Here is a 10,224-nt window from a genome sequence, read left to right as displayed (position 1 = left end):
AAGCATTGGAAGGGGCTGCCCAGGGAAGTGGTGGAGTCCCCATCCTTGGAGGTATTTAAAAGCCGGGCAGAGGAGGTGCTTAGGGACAGGGTTTAGTGGTGGAATGGCAGTGTTAAATTAATGGTTGGACCTGATGATCTTAAAGGTCTTTTCCCACTTAAATGGTTCTATGATTCTAGGATTCTATCACACCCCAGGCAGCCCTGGCTTTGGGGTGATGCCACGCATTTCTGTCCCAGGATACCCATCTGACAGCAGCAAGTGACAGTCTTGGCAAGGGAATGAACAGCAGAACAGCAGCAATGTAACTGCTGAATTTGCAGTTATACGCCTGAACCAAGAGGGGCAGCTTAGAGCCACGCAGTGGAAAACTTCCCAGTGTCTGCCTGAGTCATAACCCAGCCGAAGGCTTGGAAGGAGATGGGAGTGAAGGAAGAAAGAATAGATATCTTCCTAACAGTGGTAAGCGATTACTTGGATTAAACACCTACTCATTCAACTGTGAAGGGACATGGTACCTTTAGAGAAGAGGCTGCCAGTTCAATTGATGACTCTTCAAGGCCAAGATCTCGCCTTCTTTCAGCTCGAACTTCTGCATAACTAAAAAAAAAAAAAAATTCAAAATTTTCAATACAGTTTTTGAGTCTGGATATTGTTTACTGTATGGTAACTATCCTACCATAGAGGTCACTATGGAGTTTTCATGTTGAGCCACAAGCTTTGCCCAGCACACACGCTCTCTCTCATATATGAGGTGCTTAAAGGAACATCATCATACAGCCTTGCAACCTGTGAATAACTGCACATGCTGAATATCCACAGGTTAAAAACAACAGGGCAGCATCCCCGTCCCACTGCACCCATGGCTGCAGAACCCACGTGGTTAACTGCACTGATTGTTCCAAGCACTAACGCAGACACTCCTCTGCACATTCTGACCCTGGATGCCTTGAGCAAAACAAATCTAAAAGCAAAGTGCACTTGCTTATTGAAGACAAAATGGGTGTCTTTGCCCTCAGTACAATTTTCTTAATAAAGGAGATGCCCATTTTCCATAATCAGGTAGAAAAATGATCCTATAGCTTCTGTGTGGGCAAACTGCCATAGAAAATGTGCATTGATTTTCTAACCTGCTGATGATCAAGGATCAATTTTTTGCATGATGTATGGTAGCTCAGTGAGTCCTTGGGCCCTTGGGAAGGAGAAGGTGAGGTCCCCTCTTCCTGAGGGTGCACCCAGCGCACATCAAAGTTCGCATCCCTCGCCCCAGTGGAAGCTCTGAATACAAACTGACGGCTGCTCAGGTGCCACACGAAATGCAGGAATCCCCAGGTGTGTACCTCTAAAAGTGTGTATTATTTGCTTTCCTTACTATTTTTTCTCTTAAGTAATACAGTATTTACAGCAAACAATGCCACATGAGTCACCATTGGGATAAATTAGAAAGGATGCTTTAAAACTCTCTGAGTGCTTGTGGGTTGTGGGCACTGAAAGGTGCCAGAACTTAGGGTGCTGAAATATTAATGGGCCTTTGTGGGAGGCAAGAGAAGTTGCTGAACTGAACTCACTTATATCACTGTAGGCAATGAATTTTCCTGAAATCATGTTTTAATTTGTGTGTTTTAATAATATATTCTAAGCCTTAACTATATGAGACAGAATTGAATTTCAGAATCTATTTAGGGCTGTATCACTAGGTTTAAAAGGCACTGGAAGCAGAAACAAGAAACAAGTTCATGCACAATAAATTCAGAGCTTAAAGTGAAGCTGAACTCCCTGAAGGATGGCGGAAGCAACACAACTCAGAAGCAATCCCCCTAACACTCGCTTACGGTAACACTTGACACGTACTTTATATCAGCACGCACAGCTCTAATCACTTACACCCTGATGAGTGTGTTCTCAGTCCGTGTTTCAGAATATCCCAGTTCACCAGTGCTTGTTCTTCCAGAATAAGAAAAAGGGGGACCAGAAAAAAATTCACAGATTGATTCGGGACAGTAAAGAAAGACACAGGGAGCAATATGTTTGCTCAAGTTAATAGAGCAAACCAGTATGTCGGTATTTTTCAAGCCCTTCAGCAAATATATTCTCAGTCTTAACACAATCTTTTCTGAGATGACCGCAGTGATCAAGCAGGTTCCCCTCCAGAAGGTGGGTGGCACAGAGCATCCCACCAGTGCGCTGCTTCCCCGCACGGGTTTGCGACCGAGCGCAAGCAACTTTCCACTAGGGGGGGATCCTGGGCTGAATTTCAGGTGAGGAATAAGGCTAGCAGGACAGCAGCTAACTTCAAGTCATAAATATTTAAAACTCTGATCAAAAGGTTTTTTAGGAGATGTATAATCCCATTCACGCCCATAAAGCCGTCTGATTCTTAACAGCTTTAATTCTTCCTGCGGCCATGTCATCGCCAGGGATAAAAGGGGAATGTAACACAGTGATAGACTTGGCCAACGGTGGCTTCCAGGCTTTCGGCCCAGTTGCCAAAAAAAAAAAAAAAAAAAAGAGTAATGAAAACACATTATGCTTTTCCTCATGTTCCCTGTCATAAGAGTTTTATAGAATTACACACCATCCTAGCATGTCAATATGCACAGCGAATAAATTGGCTAACACAAAAAAGAACTAGAAAAATAATGGATGAGCTCACGGGACATACGCTGTGAAGCATTTGGCGCTTGCTCCTACCTAACTACCAGGTGTGTGCAAACGATGAACTCGGGTTTGGAGTTCCACTGGTGGTAGGTGATGTAGTAGTGTGTCTGCAGCCATATCCACTGCTGGCCTTTGGTCAGGAACCGATAGTAACAGGACTTGCCTTTTCCAAACTGCATCACTGTTTAAACAAAAAAGAAAGCAATTTATAGCAAACAGAAGTTTGATGGTGCAAAGGCGATTAGAAAGACCACTCAGTCCCATACCCCCCTTGCAGTCTGCTACTGCACTAAAATGGATCTCGCAGCTCTATGAACGTGACAGATGATACACTGCCACGTACTGAGCTTTTATTGGGGTTCTTTTCTGCTACTGATTTTCAAGAGTGCACTTTGCTATTTGGAGACTGTTCTTAAAACTAATAATTGGCATAACTATATACCTAGCTATATTCTTATAACTTATTAGTGGGCTCCTCTGAAATAAGCATAAACAACATTAATTAAACAAAGTATTGGCCTTTCACAAGCACACGAGAATGCATTTCAAAGACCGAGGGCTTGAAGTCAGGATCCTAATAATGGCACAAACCAGTAAAATAGTGGAGTTGTAGCAGTTTAAGTGAGAGGTTTCTCCTGAGAGATGACCTAAATACACCAGACCTGGTATGTATCATATTATCAGGGTATGTCCAGAAAAATCTCAAGTGGTATAACACAATTGGAACATAATGAGGGGAACTATGTTAAATAACCACAGTAATTGTTCCCAGACTGCTGGGAGTACAAAATGAAACATGCTCACTTAAAATACCCATAATTAATGCAAAGTTAAATACAAGCATGGTTTAAGCAAACCCATTTCACTTCACAGTGGGCAAGATGCCTGCCCAGAGTGGTCAACCTCGCGAACAGGAAACTTACTGAGCCACACTAACCCAGGCATTTTGACTCACCTGCACACCTCTACTTTGTCAAATACCAGGACTAACTTCTTCAGCGATCCCATTAATGGTGATGGGCTTCAGGTGAAGCACTTAGCGAAGGTTTTCTGGCTAACACACCATGCTGGGGATCACTCAGCTCCTAGGCCTGGCAGAGATTCCCGAAGCAAGTTCTGTAAGTCACTTTGCCACCACCTTCCACAGTAAGAGTCAAAGATCCTTTCCTCCGGGTGTGTGGTGCAAATACTCTTTTACTACGTAAGAGGGGATCCATGGCTAGTAGAGATGTAGACCATAAATCACTGAAGAGATTCTCTGCTGAATGATCTGACCCCACTCTCAATATAGTTAGCGTCTACATCAAACTGCATGCACATCCAAAAGGACATTGCCTGGTTAAGTAGCTCGCTGCTGTCTGAATGGTCTTTTAAGCAAACAGCACTACAATATACTGTACTTGAGAGCAATTAAAATATTCCTTTTATGTTCCCGTCTACACGCTTGCTGCACTTGACACAACTTGTGTGTAGCCACTTTCACAGCTTCTTTCGGGTGCTCAGCCAGGCAACCCACTTCCCTGGGTTAGTACCAGTGCTTTGCCTTGACAGGGCAGAAAAGCTGGCAGGAAAGTGGCATGGGGAAACTCGACATTCAGAGAATTCAATTTCTCCATTCTCTACCAGGTCCTTTAGCATCTCATACGTGTAAGTAGTAGAGGGTACGTGGTAGAGATAGGGCTGGTTTGCAACTCAGAGACAAAGCAGCTTGCCTAGCTCCAGCGTGCTGGGGGGCTGTGGAGTTTCTTGGTGCCCCTGCATCACGCTGCTCTGCATCTCAGAGGAATTACAGCATCCTGGCTTTCTCCACTCTCTGGGGTGCCCTTGCTTCCTTTTGACAAAACACTCAAACAGCGATAACAGAGAGACAAACAGACAGAGAGTTTGCCCAACAGGAAACCTGTAAGTAGTATTTCTTGGCAAAATATCCAATTACCTAGATGCATTTTACAAAGCGCGCAGTTACTTTTCATCGCAGTGCTTGGCAATGCAAACCAGCTGGAGGACAGACCTAATCCTGGCTCACAGTCTGAAGTGCATGTACCAAAATGGGAAAATACCGTCTCAGGGATAAAACATCTCATATGCTAATCTGGTAGGAAAAGCACGCTGATTAGTAGTAGACCACGTCTGCTGCCACCTTTTGCCCTTCCTCAGCTCAGCTCCAGCCTCCAGCCGTGGGCTGCCCTGCCGCAGAGCTCGACCTGAGTGCTCCTCCTGACCTGGCTCCTCCTGCGCTCTTGTAGGTCACAGTATTTCACCTTGCACAAAGATGAACTTCACAGACAGTCTCTGGTGTTCACATATCAGCCCAAACTGGACTTTTCCGCTTTACTTTCAGGTTGACCAAAAATAAGCCATCTTCACCCACAGGGAATCTGTATTCGGTACTTTTGTAGTTTAAAAAAACGTCTGAATCTTCAGAAGCATTTCACTAATAGTAAGTGAGGTTCACAACATCTAATCGCACAGGCAGGAGATCCAAATGCTGCTTTCGGAAGGCATTTTGGTGAGCTGAGCCTCCTGGCTGACTCTGGAGCCCATGAACTGCGACAATCAACAAAACCCCCAGGGGTTGGGGCTGCCCTCACAAACTGGGGGCAGAGGGTGTAAAGGTCTGACTTCCCATCTATTAATCTCATTTCACTCTCAGGCAACCTGTGCTCAGACAGGCGATCTGCCAATTTGGGAAACCTGCACAAAGGGCTCCTGATCGGAGTGAATTCTGCAGGGATGCAGGCTCCCAGGTGAGCATCAGCTATGACAGTCTGACATGGGAGGAGAGAATTCCCTCGTGCCCCAGACAAAGGTGCCTTCTGCGACGACGGGAGAAGGTTTTGCACGAGCGACAAAGGAGATCAAAGACAGGCACACTGCAGAGGGAGAGGAACTTACAGTGTTCATGGCACCTAGCAAGAAGCTCCAGGTCATCTGCGTGGTAGTAATCATACCCTGACGTTCCCAGAACTTCAAAGGGTAAATACCCTATAATAGGCGGAGCCCTAGAAGGGAAGCAAACGGCAGGGAGTGAGCACAAAGCCTGACACTTTGACATCGTGGCAGATACACTGCGATATGAGCGACCAAAACCACCTTGTACATTCACTTGGCAGGGAAATCAGGAGTGGATTTTCGTATACACAACGACGTATTTTCATGTACAAGAAAAAAAAAAACAACAGTGAGGGAGAGGCAAAAATTGAGAAAATGAAAAGGTGTGTGTTTACTTTTTCATAGCCTATTCATTACGTGGGTGTAGAGAAAGGCATGTACGTATGCAAGTGACTCAATTCATTAAGCACGCTTGTGAGACACGCAGCTTGAGAAACGCTATGGCTGTTCGTGCGCATAATAACTTGCAGCTCGAGTAAAATTATCCAGTAGGTTGGATGTAAATGTCATTTGGGTAGTAACTGTAGAAGAAAGAGTAAGTGGGAAGCTGCAGTGTGTATTAGGACCAGCTTGGGTAGAAAGTAACTGTTCCCATGGAAAAGCTTGGGGAATTATAAGCAGCAAAAAATGTTTGTATGCTAGTAGTAAAGCTAAGAATAGGCATGGGGCTGATTTTAAGGGCTGTTATTTCTATGGCAGGTAGAGAAGGAATCAAAGAAGTATTTAGAACGGCACATGACAATGACTTACCCAACTATTCTGCTGCCAATTCTAGATTTTCTATTCTCTAGGCAAAATATGAGATTTATTTTTTTTTAAGCAGGTGTCGTAACAACACTGAGCTTATGCACAGTCTTCACCGGAGCCTGCTAGTTTATGATCATGAAACAAGACCGGAATGTGAGGAGAAACCCACTGGTTTTGCCTCTGCTCCCTGTATCAGCATGCCACCTTCTGTCCCCTGGCACTCAAGGACACTCCTGCTTGCACCAGTGCAAGCACCGCACGTACTTTGTGAGGCAGGACTTGTGCTAATTTGGTTCCACCTATTTGTTTTGGCTGCTGGATGTGCTGATAGCATGAGACTCACCTGCCAAGTTCAGCATGTTCCTCGGGAATAAAGCAGCAGCACGTTAGCAAAACGGTTAACGTTTCAAAACCGGGACAGCCTGAAGGTGCCACTGCCTATCAAACGTCCTTCTCCCACTGCCTTTCTCTTGGCCTGCCGAGCGACCCATGTAAGGAAGGTGAATGCCATAAAGTGGCCGAGAATATGAACAAAAAAGTATTTAAGTACATATGGGTTTGGATGGATCATCCTGAGTCTTCTGGATATTAATAGGGGAAGTTCTCCTGTCCTGGCTGAGTGACTCAGCTCCACGTTCGTATTCCCGAGAGACATGATGGGCGTAGGTTATTCGGCTAAAGAGAGCCCAGACAGGTCCGTAACGTCTCTCTGGTGCAGTTTGGCACCAAATGGGAAATGGGGGAAAGGGAAGGAGAGGCAGGGGTCTGCCCAACAGCAGCCCCGGGAGGATCAGGGTCTCAGCAGGAGCTCCCCAGTCCCCGCACAAGGGGTTGGCTGGAGGAGCCCGTCCTCCACACACTCGATGGCAAATCTCCTGAAACAGAGTGCGCTGAGTACACAGTGGCCTCCGCCACAATGCAGCCTTATTTATTCAAATAACTTTTCATAGAGCACTGTGTTCCCTTTCCTCATGTGACCCAGATTTCAGTTAATGATGATAATATGAGCATTTATTAAAGTGTCCTTCCTTGCTGCCTCTTTGGCAGAACGCGCCAGTGTCTCTCCTATCTTTAATGACCTGCTTATATTCAAGACAATAATGTCTTTCAGATGCACATCAGATAAACATTTAAGCTGATCAGGAAAGTATTATGCTTTCCTGACTTTCACCAGAATTCTTTAAATGAGAGAGCAACCACAAACTGCTCCTCATCTGTCATTTGCCAAGGAGCTGCCTTGCTTGTGGGACAATTTAGAAGTGTCTTGTTAGCTTAAGTTCCAGCCTTGAGGCCTGCAACTCGCTGTGCAAATGGAAATGCAGAGTCTTCAGAGAGCCTTTTGAGTGCAGTCTTTTTAATAAACAAAGGGAAAATAAGGAGAGGACCACAGTGCAGAAGAGAAATGGATCATTATCAAAGTTGACAGGTTTTCTTCCTCTACACATATTTACGTTGTCGACCCAGAAGACAGGCTTTTCCTAGTTTTCTAATGTTTATCCAGATCTATGGAGTGCTTTCTGCATTACCTATCTTCACTCCAACTTATGTTGTCGTCATGATAGCAAAGGTCCTGGTTCCAACTCATGCTGGGTACCCTCTGCCCCTGCTGAGGGCAGACCCCAGCGTCAGGGGGGGTGAGCTGACACAAATACGCAAGGAACAGCAAAACACCCGACAACATTTCACAGCATCCTGCGGATGGTACTGGAGAGACGTTTGAACTGGTGATTTAATGAGAAAACCCACACAATCCCCAGCTCCTTCTTGGGTCCAGGCTCACTGCTCGCATCCGGAGCCATCACAAATTCTGCCTCGGCATCTGCATCAGCTTAATTTAACTCCCAGTAACAACGGTCTCCTCACTTGGGATATCAGTCAGACTGGAGTGGTTGCAAGCACCTGGCGCAGAAAGATTCCTCTCTGAGTCATAACCCAGATTCTTCAAAAGACTCTTTGATAGGTTTCAAAGCAGCTCCTGCTCGTCTTATTCACAGGAGCTGCTGGGACACAGCCCGATAGAAAACCAGCTCACTTCGTCAGAGAGTGAAATAAGGGGCTTAGGGCTCTTTTATCAATCTTAACATTAATCACCTGAGTCTGAAAATGTGCATTATTGGACAGGCCAATTAAAGTCTAAAAAAGCCACTCCAGCAAGATCTCAACAACACGAATAATAAGCCAACTGTCCCAAACCACACAGCGTTGACCATTGGGCTGTGGTGGGGTCAGTTCCTCCGTGCTTCAAGGTACGATGTGTGAGCTACACATCTTGTTTACTATATAAATGCAAGTTATTATTCGTTTATATTTTCTTTCTCTCTTTCTTGCTCTAAATGTGCGGATGATATTTAGGTTTTTTTTCCTCCCAAATATCAGCCTTATTTACTCGTCTTCTATTTCTAGTAATGACTACCTTTGCACAGCTTGCAAAGGGAGGGGGATCATGGAAAGGGCAAGGTTTTGCAATGTGCTTATGCATACATGGTCAAATACAGAGAAGTATAAGAGTGAATAAAACCCTCCAGCTTCTTTGGAAGAAAATGTATCCTATATTAATCAGCTTACTAAAGTGGTTCCAATCTGTTTCATTCACCAAGCTGAATCCTAGCCCACTGTACGGCATTGTCAAAACCAAATCTGCAATTAACTCATCTAATCTGCTGCTTTTTCTTTTATTTTTATAAATTCCATCATTTCTCAAGGTGAAAATTGAAAGTTTATTGACACAGCAAAAGATTTAGAAGGATTCCTGGAAGCTGTAGCTGGAAAACAGAGGAGCTAAACCAATCCAGGGAACAGGACCCACGCTGCTCAGTTTTAATGACCTAATACCTTGGTGAAGTTAGACATTTTTCTAGACATTTTCCCACTGTTTTATATGGTTTCTTACCTGCCTAAAATATGGAAAAGAGCAAAGCATTTAAGGATGCCTAATAAGTAAGTTCAGAGTATTATTACCTACTCAGTTGCATTTAATTAGAGCTATTCCACTTGGCATCTCAGGCGATAGCTACACAAAGTTTTCTATTTTTAAACTACAGTTTGATTATTCTTCAGTGACTAAACCCAAATGTCTTACCTATGGTCCAAGAATAAAAACTTCCATTCCAAACTATGCCTCGATGTAAATTCTTCACATGGCTCTTCAACATTGCAGAGCTCCTGCAAAACAGTTGGCACATTCAGACATTTAATTCTGTGAAATGCCAAAAGGAGCCCTCTAACAAGACCAAGGATGCATCTTCTTGGTTTAACAAACCCTAGTAAAATACAGGGCTTTTAAAGCACTTGATTTATTCTCCTCTAAGGAATGTATAAGCCTTGTTTCATAGATGCACAAACTGATGAAAAGTGGCTGAATAATTTACCCTGGGCTGAATTTCAGGGCTAGGACAAATAGTCCAAGGGCCTCATCTTGCAGTCTGTGGGCAAAATTGCTCAGCTTTTTGTAAATATTGGTCTCTGGAGATGGATGACAGCATGAGGTCCAGCCTCAAACCGAGCTGGCTAATGGTCTCTCAAGCAAGAAGCACCTGCGGTCGCTATCCCTGTCATCACCGCACTGTGCCACAGGACACTTGCAGACCAGCAGAAAGCGTCCACGAAATGCGGTGCCCACAGTGCTTCAAGATGCAGGTGGCCTTCTTACACAAAGGTGCAGTGGGATGTATTTCTTTAACGGCCACCACTTTTCAGGCAGTTTAGCTGGTGACCTTCTATCGGTGCTTCCTGGGCTGCCTGTCCTGAGACACCCCATCACACCACTGCCTCTTCTCAAAAGCACCTCCCGCTTCGTCCCTCGTCATTCCAAAGTAACATCCTGGCGCCGTCTCCCACTCACAAACACAGCGGTGTCCCCTTGCATTTACCAGCCCCCTGCACAACCGATCCCTGCTGCTGAACGCACTCTCTGAGAGGCTGCTGCGG

At 44.9% G+C, this 10,224-nt stretch overlaps 1 protein-coding gene across 1 annotated transcript in view; it reads right to left on the bottom strand.

Moving 5' to 3' along the window:
* The window catches only part of PASD1 (PAS domain containing repressor 1), a 27,614-nt gene that overhangs the window by 8,124 nt on the left and 9,266 nt on the right, over positions 1–10,224 (bottom strand). The window contains 4 exon segments of the mRNA XM_035891945.1: positions 512–600; positions 2,692–2,839; positions 5,554–5,660; positions 9,377–9,459. Of these exon segments, the coding sequence (XP_035747838.1) occupies positions 512–600; positions 2,692–2,839; positions 5,554–5,660; positions 9,377–9,459 (427 nt within the window).

The sequence above is a fragment of the Egretta garzetta genome, unplaced genomic scaffold (genome assembly GCF_000687185.1).
Source record: "Egretta garzetta isolate BGI_Z169 unplaced genomic scaffold, ASM68718v1 scaffold53, whole genome shotgun sequence".
In the NCBI taxonomy this organism is placed as follows: Eukaryota; Metazoa; Chordata; class Aves; order Pelecaniformes; family Ardeidae; genus Egretta; species Egretta garzetta.
The sequence above is the reverse complement of the archived record's forward strand: the minus strand, read 5'-3'. Positions and strand labels throughout refer to the sequence as shown.